Here is a 20,062-nt window from a genome sequence, read left to right as displayed (position 1 = left end):
ATAACGGCAGAAGTCCCCTGTTATAAGCTGCATTCAGTTAATTAATTATTTCAGATTAATGATCTCCTTGAAATGCAGCCATGCGTTCAAATATCAAAGAGTACATCTGCTGCTTTTCTAGCCTTTGAACAATAGCATGAATTTCTTATTTGAAAGGAATTCAAGACCTTACAACTTGCTTTAAGGAACTGAAAATCTGTAGTGTAGCAATCTGAAGTTATCTTACCTGACACAGAAAGCTTATTATAAAGTTTTTGATATAAAGACTTCTTACCTTATTCAGCTAATCTTCTGAGAAGATGCAAAAGGAAGAAAATCTCAGGCAGGGAAAGTATTTGGCAGTACGGTCCATATTATGACATGGAGGATACTTTGACTGAAAGAGCAGGGTTACCAGCTGAATCAATCCTTGCCAACTGTAGCTTTGCTCCTGAAAACTAGTTCAGATAAGCAGGTTTTCTACAGTTTTCTACAGACATTCACAGTAACTTTTACATTTTTGTCAAGATAAAACTAGTATTTCTCATAAATTCACACAGGTGATTTACTAGTATTTGCCTAGAGAGCCAAAGGAACAATGTTCAGAGTGATGACAGAAAGCTTGTTTTACATGGAGGGTGACACTGCTACGGTACTCTTTCTCACTAAATTATTTCCCTTCAACTTTCCAAAGAGAGCTGCCATTGTTCATTTTCCCTTTTCTACTACTATAATCACGCTAACCATCTCATTCACATACTTACTCTTTAAACATGCACTGAAGTTCGACTGTGTATCAGGCACAAATTGTACTGGGGATTTGACAGCTGTGTTACTCAAAACGTGGTTCACAGACTGGTGCTGGTTTGTGAATGCACAAAACAGGTCTGGTTACCTGTCTATGACAAGGGTCTAAAAAGTTTAACAGGAATTTAGCAGAGTAATTTGAATACTGAATCTAATAATAAAATTTTTGACATTTTGTATGTCATCTAATAACTCATTTTTATTTATTTTATAAAAACATCAGTCTATAAAGGATTAGAAGTAAAAATCTGGCTTGTTACCAGTAACAGTTTAAGTAGCACTGATCTAAAGCTGCAGTCCCCAACCTTTCTGGCACCAGGGACTGGATTTGTGGAAGATAATTTTTCCCTGGATTGGGGTAAAGGATAATTTCAGGATGATTTAAGCACATTACATTTACTGTGCATTTGATTTCTATTATTATTATTATATCATCTCCACCCCAGATCATCGGGTGTTAGATCCAGAGGTTGGGGACCCCTATTCAAGAGGATAGAAAGATAAGACCTTGGCTCTTGCTTGACATGGGCACAATTAATCCCATGTGAGCATTAAAAAAAAAAAAAATCTTTCCATCCTCAGACACACACATTTCTAAGGAACTTTATATAAAGTTCAAGCTTTGTAAATAGGTTTGGGGAATACTGACTCTTTTTTTAAAGGTTATAAGTTAATGATAGGTTAAAAGAACAATGGAGAAGGGGAGAGATAAGAAGGCAGGTTAAGTAGAAAGGACAATTTAATAAAGAACAGGAAACCAATAGGAGGGTAGAGGTGTAAAAATCTGCTGAAAGCCTGCAGTGAAGTTAAGAGGGAGGAAGACATTGAGTCTAGTCTCAGCCATCCTTTCCATTCTCCAGTCACCTCCTACCTTAGTTCCTAGGCACAGCCTATCCTCCAGCTATCCCTAATCGCTACACTTCCCAAAGACATGATTTTCTTTTGCTTGAGTGTTTAGCAGACTACTGCTCCACTCCACCTAGAATGTATATCCCCCCATCCAGTACTCTTCTTAAGGACTCAAGTGCTGCTGTCAACCTCTCTGACTGTGGTCCCTGACACACCCTGAGGTAAAGCTCTTATCCCTCTTCAGTGCACTTGTACACTTGTTAAACCTGCATCACATTACTTATCAGAATGTACCATGGATATAAGTCTGCAAGTCAAACTCCATTGGCGCTGTATTATTTACCCTTCTATTCTCAGTGCTCAGCACATAACTGCCTTTCAAATATGTGTTGAACCACAGTGAGCATCAGAGAGCAAGTCAGAGGGATTGCTTAGATTCTTGTTCAGGCTGAGCAACCAGAAAGCAAGGCTCACTGAAAAGTGCCTAGAAGCCAAACAAGTAGAGCTGCGCATTCCGGGTTCAATAAGCTATGCAGAGGCCAGCTTAGAGATGGAGCTCAGCAAAAAACAAAAGGCAACAAACAGACCCCAAAACCCCATTCTCCTTAGGGAGAACAGTTTCATCACTAAGCCAAACTGTACAAGGAAACACATTAGAATGAAAAGCCCATTCTGTATTAAGTTGAATTCATCACTTGGCAGAGTAAATTATACATGGGAATGCGGCTCATTACCTATAGACTGGAGGAATTTCAAGGTAAGTACAATTGTCAGGCACAATGGCTGACTAAGCACATATGACATATGCTAACATCTACTATGGCTGACCTGAGCAATAGAAGGCAAAGCTTAACACCAAGGTCACAGGCGTGAGGAAAAACCTCCCCCTTCTCATTCCTCTGGGGTGGAAGCAGCTGCAGTGACCAGCAGTAAACAAAGGGAGTTTCTATTTAGTGGTATTCTGAGCATTTTCATCATAGGAGTGCCTTTCTTTGCTCTGCTGTCCTTGTTTTTGGTTGTAGCTTTTTCTTTTTGTACTTGTTCTCTACTTCAACACTCTGCCTTTATGATCTCTCCCCTCTAGAACCCTCTCTTCCTTGTTCACTTTCTGAATTCACTTCCTTCTCTTATTCCCATTATCACTTTTTTTAAAAAATAAGGTATTCATTCAGCATCAATTCTTGGCGATCAGCTTTCTTCACAGTCCAATTCTCACATCCATACATGACCACGGGAAAAACCATAGCCTTGACTAGACGGACCTTTGTTGGCAAAGTAATGTCTCTGCTTTTTAATCTATCAAGGTTGGTCATAACTTTCCTTCCAAGGAGTAAGCGTCTTTTAATTTTAATTTTTGAACTGTGGTGTTGGAGAAGACTCTTGAGAGTCCCTTGGACTGCAAGGAGATCCAACCAGTCCATTCTAAAGGAGATCAATCCTGGGTGTTCATTGGAAGGACTGATGCTAAAGCTGAAACTGCAATACTTTGGCCACCTCATGCGATGAGTTGACTCACTGGAGAAGACTCTGATGCTGGGAAAGGTTGGGGGCGGGAGGAGAAGGGGACGACAGAGAATGAGATGGCTGGATGGCATCACCGACTCTGTGGACATGAGTTTGAGTGAACTCCGGGAGTTGGTGATGGACAGGGAGGCCTGGCGTGCTGTGATTCATGGGGTCACAGAGAGTCGGACACGACTGAGCGACTGAACTGAACTGAACGGATTCATTCAGCAATCCTTTAAAAAATCATTTATTTGGCTGCACTGGGTCTTAGTTGTGGCATGTGGGCTCTTTTACTTGTAGCATATGGGATCTAATTCCCTGACCAGGAATGGAAACCGAGCCCCCTGCTTTGGGAGCATGGAATCTTAGCCACTGAACCACCAGAGAACTCCCCCTGCCTTTCGTTAATTCTTAAATACCAAAACCCTCCTTCTAGGCTCCTTCTGCCCTAGCATTAGTTATAGAGAGCATCCTATTTTTTAGTATGTTTAAAGAACCAGTTCTAATTGATGGACATTTAAACTCCAGGAGATAGTGAGGGACAGGGAAGCCTGGCTTCCTGCAGTCCATGGAGTTGCAAAGAGCCTGACATGACTTGGCAACTGAACAACATCTATCTTTGCCCAATAAGTTCCCAGTGCTTTTTCCATGTGGTATTTCTCTTATGCACGGGGACAAGGTGAGAAAATATAAATGGATCCCTGAGAAACTTGGTTTCAGTATCCTTGAAACATAATATGCACACCATGATCAGTGGTGATATCCCAGTGAAATAATACTCTGGCCTGGCAGAGGTACTATGCTTGGAAAGTGCGTAATCAAAATTCAAACTGGCCTGGGAAAAGAGTGGAGGCAAGTAATTTATAATGAGAAAAAGATCAGTATTTGAAACATAACACAGTCTTCTTACTAGCAAAGACAAACAATGAAACAAACCTTTCTTTTTCTAGTAGGTGTATTCTTCCACTGATATATGTGTGGTTATGTGACTGAAACTGCTCAGAAATAAGCTGCTGCTGTTGCTGCTAAGTCGCTTCAGTCGTGTCAGACTCTGTGCGACCCCATAGACGGCAGCCCACCAGGCTCCCCCGTCCCTGGGATTCTCCAGGCACGAACACTGGAGTGGGGTGCCATTGTCTTCTCTGCAGAAACAAGCTAGAAGAGACATAACCAAAGAGATTCATAGAGACTCCCTTCACATTTTTACTTGCTTCCCAAAACCTCCTGATAGAGGAAGAGACAACACAGGGTACTTTCCCAAAAGGATCAGCAGCTGTTTCTTATACATTATTCAGAGGAACAGGAATATTACCTTAAATCCTATTGAAATCCACATTTAGAGATCCCAAATTTTACCTAGCTTTAAAAATGCTACAGTATTGAAAAATCAACTTCCTCAAGTTATAACCCTTCAAAAAAAAAAAAAAGGAAAACCAAAGATGATTTTAGCTTTCAAATGGGACATATACGCCATGGAGGGGGCTTATTTCATCACTCCAGCAGCCATAATTACCCTCCAGAATTGTGAAAAAGGCTTCAGATGTCTAATCTGGAGTAAAAAAAAGGATCACTAAGGCTCTGGTTTTATCAACACCCTGAAACATGGAACCTAAAATTCAAAAAATAGAAAGCAGTCCTGAAATTTAAAGCAAAGATAAATAATTTAAGTGTAATGGTAAACACAATGCATCTATAGAGCTACCGTTTTTAAAGTGAGGTGACAAATATTATTCCACTCAAATTTCATAATATCTCTATGAGGCAGATGGAACAAGCATAATCCTTGTCTTATAAGTGTTAAGCAACTTGCATAAAGTTGGATAAGCTTTAATAAGTGACTTCCACTCTTTAATAAAATCTCTCTGCCTACTCAAGCTACTTCCATAATCTCTGCTTTCTCAGGTCACCAGATTTCTTGGAAAAGTAATCTATTCTTGCTGAATTTATTTCCTCATCTATTATCCACTTTTTAAATCTTGGTAGTTAATTTGTTTCCCCAAATAGCTGCTGCTGCTGCTAAGTCACTTCAGTCGTGTCCGACTCTGTGTGACCCCGTAGATGGCAGCCCACCAGGTTCCCCCATCCCTGGGATCCTCCAGGCAAGAACACTGGAGTGGGTTGCCATTTCCTTCTCCAATGCATGAAAGTGAAAAGTGAAAGTGGAGTCGCTCAGTCGTGTCTGACTCTTAGCGACCCCATGGACTGCAGCCTACCAGGCTCCTCCATCCATGGGATTTTCCAGGCAAGAGTACTGGAGTGGGGTGCCATTGCCCCAAAAAGCTAATATTCTCAAAAAGATCACCAAGAAAGGATCATGGAACTTTCAGTAGAGTCTCAAATGTTCAATGAGTGAATGAAATTTCCAGCAATCTCAGTTCAGCTCAGTCACTCAGTCGTGTCCGACTATTTGCGACCTCATGAATCGCCGCACGCCAGGCCTCCCTGTCCATCACCAGCAATCTCAAGGACTTGTTTTTGATCCTCATTCTTTTTTTTTTTTTATGGCTGTGCAGGGTCTTTGTTGTTGTGAGTGGGCTTTCTGCAGTTGCAGCGAGCAGGAGCTATTTTCGTAGCAGTGTGTAAGCTTATTGTGGTGGTTTCTCTTTTTCAATTCAGCATTTTAATAAAGGATTTTACTGCAGCTTGCAAATTTTGCAGGTTCCACAAGAGAATGAGGTTGAAAGTAGTCATGAAACCCTGTCTAACCTGTTCAGGACACTGTGGGGGTTTCTCTTGCTGTGGAGCACTGGGCTCCAGGCATGAGGGCTCAGTAGCTGCGGCTCGTGGGCTCTAGAGCATGGACTCAGCAGTTGTGTTGCACTGGCTCAGCTGGTCCGTGGCATGTGGAATTTTCTCAGACCGGAGATCACTGCGCCACCAAGGAAGCCCTCTTTCTCAGTTTTGATCCCAACTCCCCTCTGAAATTCTCTTTCCTCATTTTCCATCCTCTATGTTACTGTCTTGTAGCTTTAAAATTAAACTGCTCAACACCTACTCATCATCCAAGACCTGATTCAAATGACAATTCTGAAGTCTTCTAGAACGCCTCCAGCCGCAGGTTTCACAGTATTCTGAGGTTCCTCAGTACTTCATACTACTAGGCACTTATTGCATTGTATTCTGCTGGTTATCATCTCTGTCTCGGTCTCTCTCTCCCTCATAAAAGCTCTTTGGATACAGAAACTGGCTTATTATTCTACATCTCTTGGGTTTAGTAAATTACTTGGCACTTAAAGACCCTGCTAACAAATGTCTGAATGAACCACCAGTAAGCAGCAGCCCTAAGGCCAGAGTTCCTCTGCCTTTATCCTCACAGAAAGTGGCTCAAAAGCAAAAGACATTTAATTTAAATCTCTCAATTTCTATTCCATGAAGGTAAGTTATCAGGCTAGATTCTCATATTTAGTCCCTTAAAAAAGTTTATTTTGCTATGACCTGTCTGCAAATCATCCTTTCCAAGTAGAACTGTTGGCCAGGTAGCGATGCCACACATGGTAGAGTTATGTCTCTCCTTTGATTTGCCCATCTACTCTCTCTCCACCATGTGAGGACTCAGGGAGAAGGTGGCCATCTGGAAGCCAGGGACCAAATCAGTCAGTATCTTGATTTTGGACTTTCGAGCCTCTAGAACTGTGAGAAATAAATTTCTGTTGTTTAAGGCCCCCAGTCTGTGGGCGAAACGTCTTTTTCTGGAAAACGTCTCCCCCCCCACCCCCCCAGCTAACTCTAATTGTTAGGAAGTTCTCCCTTACCCCAAGCTAGATCCTGCCCTCTGTATCTGAGAATTGAGGAAAAACAAAGAAGAATATAGGGGGTAGGATCACAACAGAAGAGAATAATTTCCAACTGAAAAATAAATCTGTGACTTGATCACTGAGGAAAATTTTCTTTTTCTTTTTTGAGGAAAATTTTCAAACTCAAAACTGATAATATAGCAACAAAAATAAGTTCTCCAGAGAGGCATCATGATATGCTATAGAAAACAGTAGTTTGTAGAAAGACAAGCCAAGGTTTAAGTTAAGATTCTGCCTGTATTTTAGTGACAACCTTGTCAATCCTTACTTGTCAATAAAATGAGGTTAATATTGTATCAGTTCAGTTCAGTTCAGTCGCTCAGTCATGTCCGACTCTTTGCGACCCCATGAATCACAGCACACCAGGCCTCCCTGTCCATCACCAACTCCCGGAGTTCACTCAAACTCATGTCCATCGAGTCGGTGATGCCATCCAGCCATCTCATTCTCTGTCGTCCCCGTTTCCTCCCACCCCCAATCCCTCCTAGCATCATACTCTTTTCCAGTGAGTCAACTCGTCGCATGAGGTGGCCAAAATAGAGTTGCATATAATAATAATGTAATAATACATCAAAGGGCTTTGAAAAACTGAAAAAGATAACAAGAATGTGAGATATTATTAGACTATCCCCTTTCTTCTTGTGGCTATATGTAAAGTGTTTTTTATATTAGAGCAACTTATGTTTAGTTCTCTAGACTTTATTCAAATTCAGAGGCAAAAACTGCTCTTCATAACTTTGAATCAGTGGATCCACAATACATTAAACAAAACACATCAACAATACTGAGTTCTTGAAGAGTTGTCTATGAAAAACAAAAAGGAAACGATATCATGCTTTCATTATATCAAATCACAAAAAGTGTTTTGCCTATTTTAGGTGTAGTACATATCTCAATAGAAATAAGCTGCTGAAGAGTCCTTGTTAACTAAGAACATTTGTCACCAAATCAAAGAACTGCAGTGTTGAAAGGATTTGAGTCCTTTTGGAAACCATCTACTCTAATATCTTGTCTGATGCATATATAATTCCCTTCTGCAATACTCTTGATGGATAGGCATCCATCTGCTGCTTAAAATATTTTCTGGAAAAAATTTTTCTCTTCAGTTCAGTCGCTCAGTCGTGTCCAACTCTTTGTGACCCCATGAATCACAGCACACCAGGCCTCCCTGTCCATCACCAACTCCTGGAATTCACTCAAACTCATGTCCATTGAGTCGGTGATGCCATCCAGCCATCTCATTCTCTGTCGTCCCCGTTTCCTCCCACCCCCAATGCCTCCTAGCATCAGACTCTTTTCCAGTGAGTCAACTTGTCGCATGAGATGGCCAAAGTATTGGAGCTTCAGCTTCAGCATCAGTCGTTCCAATGAACACCCAGGATTGATCTCCTTTAGAATGGACTGGTTGGATCTCCTTGCAGTCCAAGGGACTCTCAAGAGTCTTCTCCAGCACCACAGTTCAAAAGCATCAATTCTTCGGCGATCCGCTTTCTTCACAGTCCAACTCTCACATCCATACATGACCACGGGAAAAACCATAGCCTTGACTAGATAGACCTTTGTTGGCAAAGTAATGTCTCTGCTTTTTAATATGCTATCTAGGTTGGTCATAACTTTCCTTCCAAGGAGTAAAGTGAAGTCACTCAGTCGTGTCCGACTCTTTGCGACCCCATGGACTGTTGCCTACCAGACTCCTCCGTCCGTGGGATTCTCCAGCCAAAAGTACTGGAGTGGGTTGCCATTTCCTTCTCCACGGATCTTCCCAACCCAGGGATCGAACCTGGGTCTCCCGCATTGGAGGCAGACGCTTTAACCTCTGAGCCACCAGGGAAGCCTCTCCAAGGAGTAAGCATCTTTTAATTTCCTGGTAACTCTAATTATTAAAACTGAGCTGGGACTTCCCTGATGGTTCTGTGGTCAAGACTCTGCTTCTACTGCAGGGGGTACAGGTTTGATCCCTGGTCAGGGAACTAAGAGCCTGCCTGCTGCACAGAGGCCCACCCTGCAAAATCCTCCAAGACAAAAAACAACTGGGCTAAACTCTGTTCCTTATAACTGCTAACCTTGTGTCCTCTGAGAGCCACAGAGAATACATTCAGTTTTAACTCTTTAGAACAGTTTTTTAAAACTTTACAACACTCACATCCTTTGCCCAATTCATCTTCAGGTTAATCCTCCTCAGTTCTCCAATTATTGTGCTAACATTTTTCAAGTGTCTTTCCTCTGGACCAGCTCCACTTCGCTGGGTTCCCCCATCCTCACTGCAGTCTAAGCAAATTCCTCTATAAACAGTGCGCTTCTTTAGTCCAATCCACTGAGATCTTTATGGATATTGTACTTAAGAAAATATATTTGCTTTTCCTCTCAACTTCAAAATTATCAGCAGGTGAAAAGCAAAAAAAAAATGTTGCTCCTAAAATCTTGATAATTTGAGTTTTATGCATTCAAGCAATGGTTGGAACAGTCAGATTTTATTAAACAAGATGGCCGTGCCGTTATAGTATCTCCCTCTGATCCAAAGCTCAGGAATAGGGACAGGTCCACACTTTAAGAAGTCAAGTCCTTCTCTAACATGGCGATTTATGGACACAGAGTGCTGACAAGTGATGCCTGTGAGGCAAAAGTGAGGTCAAGCCTAATAAGACCCTAGAGCTGGCAAACCTCAGCACCACTGCTAGTCTTCTAGCAAATACAATGATGATACAACTGGTATTTTCCATGACAGTTTTACCATATTCTGTTCCATTTTTCCAGAAGTCAATACTATATTTCACTATAAACATAATCCTGGAAAGAAATTTAGAAGGTCTGAAGAAGAATTTAAGTTCTAACTCCTTCCCCAAATGCAAAAGCAGGAATTCCTGTTTAAAAATCCTAAATAACAAAAACAATAGGATGTTACCATCATTTAATCAATTCAGGATAACAATAATTTCTCCAAGCTCACGCAGGAAGGTCCTGGAGAACAAACTACCAATCACAATCTCCATGAAGTCTTTGATCTATGATCACAACAACCTGTTGGGGACTTCCCTGGTGGTCCAGTGGCTAAGACTCTGCGCTCCCAAGACAGGGCCCAGGTTTGATCCCTGGTCAGGGAACTAGATTCCACATGCCAAATAAAAAAGATTCTGCAAGCTGCAACTAAGACCTTGAGCAGCCAGATACATAAAATCAATCAATATTTTTAAAAAGTCTGTGTGTTCACAGGCCGTAAGGGTGGTGTGTTTTACTTTCCCCAAATTTGGGGTTGATAAGATTAAAACTATATTTTAAGAATTATAAACTCCGGACTCACTTTTAACACTGGGTCAAAGTATCTCTTAGGCAATACTGACATTCAAGAAAAGTTCAACAGTGTACTATTCTTAACAAGGAAATCTAAGTGAAGACAATGCAAAACCAATTATTTTTGACTGGAAGTAAAGTCAAAGATCAAGGTGCTCTGAGAAAGAGAAGGTGGGGGATCCAGGAGCAAACTATAAAGAGGAAATGCAAGAACATAAGCGAAAGTTGCTTTCAGAAACCTCTGAATCAAACTAGTTTTTTTTTTTGCTTACTGCCATAAATTGCAATGTGATTAGTTGCCAGAAAACAAGATAAATACTAGGTATACATCGATGCTACTTAACTGAACCATTTCTTCAAAGAGGCAAAACAGATATTACAGCTGTTCAGTGAGAAAGAATGATGGCATGAAGTCATTGGTTATACCTCGGAAAAATAAGTGGCTTTCCCTGGTGGCTCAGATGGCAAAGAATCTGCCTGCAATGCAGGAGACCTCGGTTTGATCCCTGGGTTGGAAAGATCCCCTGGAGAAGGGAATGCCTATCCACCCCAATATTCTTGCCTGGAGAATTCCATGGACAGAAGGGCCTGGCAGGCTACAATCCCTGGGGTCACAAAGAGTTGAACATGATTGAGCGACTAACACTTTCACTTTTTTCACTTATAGTAATATTAACATTACTATTACTGTTAATAATAATAAGTATTAATAAAACAAATAATATAGCACTTAACATTTATTACTATGAGCCAGGCACTGTACTAATCATTTTATATGCAGTCTCATCTAATCCTCTTAACAACCCTCTAAAGAAATGAAACGGATACTGAGGTTCAGGGTTGAGGGCTCTGCCTAGGGTCACAGTGGTAGAAGCAATAAAATCTGAAGCTATAGTCCATGCTCCAAAGACTGCTCTGTGCTTTGCTGCAGCTACATGTACACTTTTGATAGATACCAATTACTTTCCATAAGGTCTTACACAGACATACACACAAAGCAAACAAAGCACCCCTTTTCCCCAATAGTTGCCAACATAGACCATTATCAATCTTTTAAGTTTTTGTCAACTAATTGGGAAAAAAGGGATAATTTTTTTTTTTGGTCACACCACGAGGCATGTGGGATCTTAGTTCCTCAACCAGAGATCGAGGAACACTCCCTACACTGGAAGCAGAAGTCTTAGCCACTGGAACACCAGGGAAGTCCCTTGTTGTTTTAAGAAGGTTGTACATCTCTGAATCTATTCATTGGTCATTTGCATTTTTCTTCTGTGAACTGTTTTTCATATCCTTTGCCTATTTTGAATTAAGTATTTATCTTATTGATTTGTAGGCAGTCACTTATATTCTGGATATTATATTACTATTTGGAGTATAAGGAAATGAAGAAATAAAGACAATTAGCAATCTTTATAAAAAAATTAAATCACTGCTTCGTACCTTATACCAAAGCAAATTCCAGACAGATTAAAAATAACGAGGTCATAAAAGCATAATTCTTCCTTAAGGCAGTGTGTCAATTTCTTGATATTAACTTAATAAAATTATAGATTTATGTTGAGGAAAAAATAATCTGATAGGCAGAAGAGTGCATTACAGCCTACACTACAAAACTAGTATAAGGCTTTCTGTGACAAATCTATGTCACTGACTGCAACTCAAAGTATTAATAACTATCTTCAAAAATTATGAACACGATATATTGTTTAAAAAGTTTCAAAATAATACTTATGATTCCATTTAATAAAAGGAAATACAGTAAACATTAGCTACACTAGAAGACTATATTAAAATATTAACAAAGGTCATATCTAGGTAGCTGGAGTCTGTAAAAGAAAAATTAAATACTATTTTAAAAAATGCATTGCTTTATAAGATATCCCTTCTAAACAGACACAAAAATGGTTAGACTTCTGAAGGGTCTGTGACTCATTCATTTTTATGTCCTTTATGTGCACAGAGCCCTATTCAGAAATCGCCCAACAGACATTTATTGAATGAATAGAACAAAATACAGAATGCAGAATTCACAAACAAAATCTCCATATTAGCTACTTAAATACTCAAATTCAAAACCTTGCAGGAGAATCACATTTGTTCCCCAAGTCATATTTCATTCACAACTTTAGTTCCTAATGTGTATAAGCTAAAATCAAGTGGTGTGGAAGTGATGTGAAAAAGAAATCTTGGGAATTCCCTGGTGGTCCAATGGTTAAAGGCTCTGAGGTTAAAGGGTGCATGGGTTCGACTCTTGGTCGGGGAACTGAGATTCTACAAGCCTGAGCAGCCAAAAAAATTTTTTTAATATTTCACTTTTGAAAAAACTTATGACAAATATAAAGTTCATGTTGGATTCTCTCAGACACAAAGACTATGTCTGACTTATGAAGTATGTTTTTCATACTTATTGAATACCTATTATGAGCACATGGGCAAAGTTCTGTTTGTATAAAGAGTACATGAATATTTACAAGGAACTTACATGACTTAAAACACATAACTCTGTGACATATCAATCCCATTGTAAACTATACTAAATCATGCTATAAAACTACATTAAACCAATGCATACAGGAAAGGAATGGGAAAAGCTAAATGGATCAGGAAACAGAAATGTTCCACAAATATACCCAGGTCTTATAGAGACTTAGTACACGACAAAGGTAGCTTTCAAAACAGTGGGGAAAGGATGGCCTAACTACTTAGTAAATGGTAGTGGACAATGGTCTATCCAAATAGCAGAGGAAGTTAGATTTCTACCCCATACCATATGTACAAATACATTTCAGGTGGATTTAAGAGCTAAACATTGAAAAGAGGAAAAAACATAGGAGGGTATTTATTAACAGTAAGATAAGGAAGGTCTTCTTAAATAAGACACAAAATTCAAAAGTCACATGAAAAATATTGATGAATCTGAAGTTATAGTATTAAACTTCTGTTCAACAACAAAAAAGTAAAACGTCGAATGAAAACATTGGTAATATGTAATATATACAAAGGATTGATATTACAATAAAGAACACCTACAAAATAAGAAAAATACACAATTCAACAGTAAAATAGACAAAAACAAAATCAACAAACAATTCATAGAAGAAAAAGAAATGGCCAAACAGAAAATTTTGTGACTTCTTCTAATAAAAACAATGACAATGATAATAGCTAATACAATGTGCTTACAGGCATTAGGTGCTTGGCTAAATACTTTAGATATCAACTCATTTAATCCTCACAACAACTCTAGGAGATAAGATACTATTTTTATCCTTTTTTAACTGCTGAGGAAATTGTAGCAGCAGTTAAAAGAAGCTCCTCAGGGACACACAAGCTGAGCTGGAATTCCACTGCAGACAGTACAGCTCTCAAGCCAGTCTATCTCTTAACCACGATGCTGTTACCTCTCCAGAGACAGCAGTATCAGGGAAACACAAGTTAACACAAGATATGTCACCTACTGTTCAAACTGACAAAAAGAAAAAGACCAACACAGTCAATGTGGAAAATGAGTACTATCAACTCTGTTGGCAGAAGAATAAAATGGTGATTTCTTTTTGTAGAAATGACTCTTCTTACAGAAAAAGATACTCGGAACAATTTATCCAATAAAAGGTGGATAACAGTCAGGTAGTTTCTTATTAAAACATTAATTTTACTTTTCCCTGAAGGTAATAACAAATCCTAGAACTCTTTCCTTTTCTCTCTTAATTATCGGATATGAATAAAAGCTACCAGAGGATGATATTCTGTTGTCTCCATGCTAACTTTTCTTGGTGGCTGCTCCCCATGGGATTCAATCAACCCCGGTCAAATTTTCCCTGAAAGCCTGTTTCGTGATGCACTAAACGACACAGGTTCTACTTCCTATTCTTTTCAATATTTGTCCTTTGCTTCTTTCTCAAGAGCCAAAGTTTCTCTTGAACAACATTCAAGAACCAAGACTGAAGGTGAGAAGCTCAAACTTTCCCTTTTTGGTTTGTTCAAAGCCATTAAAAAGACCCTTTTTTATTTTCAGCAACATGTTAACTCCAATCAGATAAAAACATGGCTTCTGAAATCTCTCAATTCTTCATAGTCTTCAGTTTACTGTTTACAGCATAAATGTTAAGTAACAACATAAATTACTTAAGGGAAAAATAAAATCCATGTCATTGCTTTTGTAACACTTCAGCCATTCCTATCTATAGGCACTATTAGGAAGAGAAACAGGAGAAGGTACATGAAGCTATTAATATATAAAAGAGGCTGTTAGGAAACTTCACCGCATAAAAGTACTGAAAGTTTATCATGAATGGCAGTAAGCTTAGGTGATAATGCCCTCCCTTAAAAAAAAAAAAAAAAGCATAGCAGGTCAGTTCCCCTTTGAAAAACTTAATTTGTACCTCCAAAATTTCCTGTTAAACTTTTTTGTTGTTGGGTTCTAAAACTTACTACCAACTTGGTTTCTGATTATGACAAGGCAATGAAAATTTGCAGGGTTTGTGAAATGGACACTGTGGAAAAACACAGTCAGCTCAGAGAACAGTGCCTGACTAAATCTCCAGGGGAGGAAACCTACAGGGATGACTATATGTTCACTAAGAGACGAACTGAAGAATGTTCCATATTGTAAACATTGGATGTAAGCAGGAAAATGTGAGATTGGAAGGGACAAGATTGCACTTTTTCCACCTGCATCAAATGGTCATAGATGAACACTCCATTCACACACAGTTTCACTAGGCTAAGGAGAGAAGGTAGTACCCGTAGCACCACAACAGGCCCGAGGCAACGATTTCTACACCCTACTCAACCCTACCGTGTCCCCAACGTAATCAAATAATTGCTGGACAGTTCCAGCGTGTCTACGCCTTAAACACACAAACTCGTGAGAGCAGACACACCTTCGCCAGGAGTCCCAGTGCAAAACCAAAACTCCTCAAGGCATGTCACGCACTCATTTAGGGTCCTCATTTCGCTGGAAAGACAACTGAGGAGCTGAGGGAGAAGCAGCGACCGTCCAACGCCTCCAAGGGCCAAGACAGAGTTAAGATGAGGTCCATCTCGGACTTCTCACTCCCAACCTTCCTCCGCTCCAGCCCTGGAAGGAGCCACAAGTGAGGAAGAGAAGTTGTGGAAACAAGAAGGGGAGTGGCGGGTGGGGTGGGGGGTGGGGCGGGGTTGGGGGTGCGGAGTGGGATGCGAGAACCCGAGTTCAACACCAGCATCTGTATTTGTCCCATACAAGGTCACTCGCTCCAAGTCACTTTCCCCCTGCCACCCGGTGGGCTTCCCGCCAGAGGCTACTGGGCTTCGAGGCCAGACCACCGAGCCCCCTCGGCCCACCCCTACGGGCCGCAGCCCCTTCCCGGCCTCCCTTCTCGGACCCAAGCGCGCCTCCCCGACTCCGGTTTCCGACGCCCGGAGCCTCTCCCAGCCCCATTCGGCGACTCCTCTGCCTCTACCCAAGGGGCTCCCATTAACGTCCCCTCCTTTCCTCCGGACGCCCGTTTCCCCGCCTCCCGCCGGGGGCCCCCAGACGCCGTTCCTTTCCTCCTTTCCCGCCACCCTCTCCCCGGGTGCCCACCTGGCGCGGCCCCCGCCCCCGGCCAGTCTCCTCAGCGAGCGGCCGCCTCCCGAGTCCTCCCGGCCCCGCCCCGCTCCCGGGCGGATACAGTTTGAAGCCCCTCAGGATCTCCCTGGCACGCTCGTCCTTGGCTGACATGATGCGGCGGCCGCCGCCTGCGGCTCTCTCACGCTGGCCTGGCGGAGCCTCGCAGACGGTGCCCAGGAACTGAGGACGGAGCAGCAGCCCGGCCTGAAGACCTCGGGCGAACGGCGGCAGCGGCCAGACCCAGACCGGCCTCTCCCTCCCCTCAGCTCCCGCTCCTGATCCCTTCTCCTTCCCTCTAGCCTCTGAGCGCCCGCCCTTAAGCCAATAGAAAGCCCGCCTCGGCGATTGGCATCTTGATCGGCCAATAGAAACACTCAGCGGCTTCGCAGGGGGACGGCGAGCGTCAATGGGAAGGGCCCTCACGGGGAAGTCCCGTAGGACAAAATTTTCATTCGGTGTGGTTGCCTAGAGTTTGTCCCAGAGGACAGTTTGCTTCAGATTTGCAGAGACTCTCCTGCGGCTGGGTGCAGTCGGGCTTTGAGATGACAGCAGGTTGCCCTGTGCGATGTGGTGGAGACTACACTTCCCAGCATTCCAGGGGGCGCCCGGGGGGACCACAGATCCCAGCACGCAACAGAAAGCCCAGGGACTACGAGTCCCAGCATTCCCCGCACTCAGTTCCTCTAACTTCGATTCCAGTGTGCCGCGCAGTGTGCGCAAATCCATAAATCTGCTTGTAGGCTTGGTGGTTTCTGAATCCCAGGGGTTGAAACCAGGCGGGAAGATCTTCTTCGGCCTCAAAAGATGACAGCCCACAGACAGGTAACTTCTATTTACATGGAACCCAGAAATCTCCTGCAAATCATGGTAAGCCTGAAACAACAAACACGAACACTGATTAAATCATGAAAGAGAATGTAACAGAATGACTCCTTCTAGTCGTACTGGTTTGTTGGCCTGGGGAGCCAGGTATTTCGCAGGGGTTTCTGGTGTGCTCCTGCGGTGGACCAAGAGATGTAAAGGTTGTGTACTCAGACTATCAGTACAGTCAGAATTCAGAGGATTTGCTAACCCAACCTCTGTTATTTTACGTATGAAGAAACTGAGGCCCAGAGAGGCAGAGAGATTGTCGGGGTCACAGAAAGTTGGGGCAGAGTTAGAATTCAGCTCCAAGACTCCTGCAGGCTGGGCTTTTTGCACTACACTAGGGTAGTGATATTTTTAGCAACATGGCTATGCGATATTCCTCTCCTTGGTGAAGTTTTCCTATCAAGGTTGAAACACCCAGAGGTTACTGTGGACAAAAAAATGTTGCCTGACGTTTCAGTAAACAACAAACGTTGCCCACCGTCAAGCCATCAGCCTCTGAAGCCACCGCTGAAGATGGGTCCAGAGGAGGATTCAAGATGGAGAAAAATAGGAACTTGCCCCAGATAATTAAGATGCATATCTAAGGAATGATTTCAGTGAACTCAGACACTTGCATCTTCCCATGCATAGAAAACCACAGAAATCATTCGAGTTGTCTGTTTCTTGTTAATTGGCAGTAATCTTTTGATGTTCAACTACAAGCTCTCTTTTCAGCAAAATCTGCTGTATATCCTGGCTCCTCCCTTACTTCTTTGGGGCAGTTCCTCAGGGCTATATGAGGCTGTCTCCTGGGCTATAGTCCTCAGTAAGGTCCCTGTATAAAACTTAACTTGCAAGTTTTAGGTTGTGCGTTTTTCTTCTGTGGATGTTAGGTGAACATTTATTTGGTGACTTTCCTGCAAGTGAAGGAGTGCAGTGTTTGAAGTCTAGGTAAGACTTGGTGCTTTGATTTGCTCTGTGTTACTCAAGGGCTTCCCTGGTGGCTCAGACAGTAAAGCATTTTTAATATGATTTCAGAAACTAGATAAATACTGTAGTTTAAGCTAAAGTTTCTTTAGAGATCTGCTACTCTTTTTCTAGGCCTTCCTTCCTCTTCCTTTACCCCTTTTGCCCATCTGGGCACCCACCCGATTTTTCCTTCCATGTAATTCAGCAAACACCTTTTTCAGTTTCTATCATTTGCCAGACTTTGTTGGTAGAAGGTGAAAGACATGGTCACTGCCACCAGGAAGATAACCATCTAGTTAGGGAAATAAAGAGATTCCACTGAAATTCAAGATGAACTGTTAGGAATGGTACAAAATAAAGGACATTAGAATGCTACAGAGGCCCCCGTGGAAAGATATATTCAGTTGGCAAAACTTGATGGAGGAGGTGGCAGGGGTAGGATTTTTTTCTATGTTAAAATTTTTATCTGTAAATTGTTTTTGTTAATGAAATATAACACATACAGCAAGGGCACAATTTTTGCCTATGTATATACACTTGTGTCATGAACCCCTAAATCCAGATAGAGAATGTTTCCAGCACCCCTTTGCCCCTTCCCAGTCACCCTTCCATCCTGATAATCACTCTTCTGACTTCTGTTAACCATAGATCAGTTTTGCCTGTTCTTGAATTTCATTTATTTCTTATTTCTTTATTTTTGACTGAGCCGGGTCTGTGTTGCTGCATGCTGGCTTTCTCTAGTTTAGGCGAGTGGGGGCTCCTGTCGAGTTGCAGTGCCCTGGCTTCTTATCGTGCTGGTTTCTCCTGTTGCAGAGGATGGGCTCTAGGGCTGGCAGGCTGAGTAGTTGTGGTGCATGGGCCGTATTTCTCCACGGCTTGTGGGGTCTTAGTTCCCAGACCAAGGACTGAACTTATGTCCTCTGTGCCAGAGGGTGAATTCTTAACCACCGGACTACCAGGGAAGTCCCTTGAATTCCTATGTAATCATACACTATGTGCCATATAAGTCTGGCTTTTTTTGTTCAGTATTTCTGTGAGATTCATCTATGCTGTATGTAGCAGTAGCTAAGTTTTTTATTTTTATTTTTTAATTGCTAAGTAGTATTCCATTGTAGGTATGTAGCACTGTTATCTTCTCTCCTGTTCATGGACATTTAGGTTTTCATTTACCAATTTTTGGCTTTTATTAACAAAGCTGCAGTGAATATTCTTAATGGTTCTTTTTGTAGACTCGTGCACTTATTTCTAGGAGAGAAGTTGCTGGCTTGTGTGGAGGGTGTGTGATCAGCAATAGTAGATATTGCCAGTTTTCCAAAATATTTGTACCAATTTTCACCTTAAACAGCAACATAAGATAGCTCTGGCTGACTCTTATCCTTGGCAATAGAGAACGTGTCAGTTTTTAAAAATCCTAGCCATTTTGACTAAAAGTGGTATTCCATTTTATTTTTGTTTACATTGTCTTTGGTGTTGAATCCTTGTCATATGCTTGTTGACTATTTGCTATACTCTTCTGTGAAGTGCTTGTTCAAGTCTTTTGCCCACTTTTTAAATTGGGCTGATTATCTTCTTGTTGATTTGTAGTTCTTTATATGGTCTAGATACTGAGTTCCTTGTCTGATACATGCTTTACAAATATCATTTCCAAGTCTGTGGCTTGTCCCTTTTGTCTGTACTGGTGTCTTTTGAGAAACAGCAATTCTTAATTTAATGAAGGGCCATAGTTCAGTGTTTCCTTTTCATGATTAGTGCTTTTTGAATTGTTTAACTCTTTGCCTACATAGTTGGTGGAATTTTAGCAGACAAATATGAGGGAAGAGCATCATTGCACAAAGGAAGAGAGAGCAAGTCTGAGCCTAGGTCCTGGTGTCAGAGAGGGAAGATCTGAGTCCTGTTGGGTTGGGACGGCATGGAGTTTGAGCTTTAATGGGTGGCGGGGAGTGAGACAAAGCGGGATGGGGTAGGGGAGGCATCCTGAGCCTTCAAATATGAACATTATTCTGGAGGAAGCAGAGGCACAGCCAGAATATTTATGAACTTAAACAAGACTTATTAGTCCTCCTTCCAACACCAAATTTGTCCCTTCTCCTCCTCAGCCCTGTTCATTTACCACCACCTCCAGACAGCTCTGGCCTTCCCAGCCAGAATCCTGGGTGATATCTTCCTTCTCTATCCCTGCATTCAGTTGGTTGCCAGGTCTGATATATTCTATGGTCTAAACGTCTCCAACAAGGACCTTTCTATTTCAAGCCCAACTGCTGCCACCTTTGTTCAAGATCTCACAATGTCTTAACCGGAAGCCATCAGTCACCTCAAGGGTTTCCCAGCCTCTAGTTTTCTCCATATCCAGTCCATTCCTATAGCAGCTAGTCTCCAAAATGCCAATTATTCAGACCTCTCCACAGCTTAAAAACCCTCAGTAGCTCCC

General features: G+C 41.8%; 1 protein-coding gene across 3 annotated transcripts in view; it reads right to left on the bottom strand.

Moving 5' to 3' along the window:
- The window catches only part of PDE6D (phosphodiesterase 6D), a 61,900-nt gene extending 45,779 nt beyond the window's left edge, over window positions 1-16,121 (bottom strand). Inside the window, exons 1-2 of one of the 3 annotated variants that reach the window (XM_088841170.1) lie at window positions 15,926-16,121; window positions 15,107-15,303 (exon numbers count right to left, since the gene is read on the bottom strand). In XM_088841170.1, coding sequence (XP_088697296.1) covers window positions 15,107-15,176 — 70 coding nt within the window. In that variant the 5' untranslated portion in view covers window positions 15,177-15,303; window positions 15,926-16,121. 3 annotated transcript variants of the gene reach the window in all.
- Window positions 16,122-20,062: the final 3,941 nt, after the last annotated feature.

This window comes from Moschus berezovskii, chromosome 2, assembly GCF_049115385.1.
Source record: "Moschus berezovskii isolate FMDL1 chromosome 2, NW_MosBer_1.0, whole genome shotgun sequence".
Lineage (NCBI taxonomy): Eukaryota > Metazoa > Chordata > Mammalia > Artiodactyla > Moschidae > Moschus > Moschus berezovskii.
This window is presented reverse-complemented; position numbering and strand designations above follow the sequence as displayed.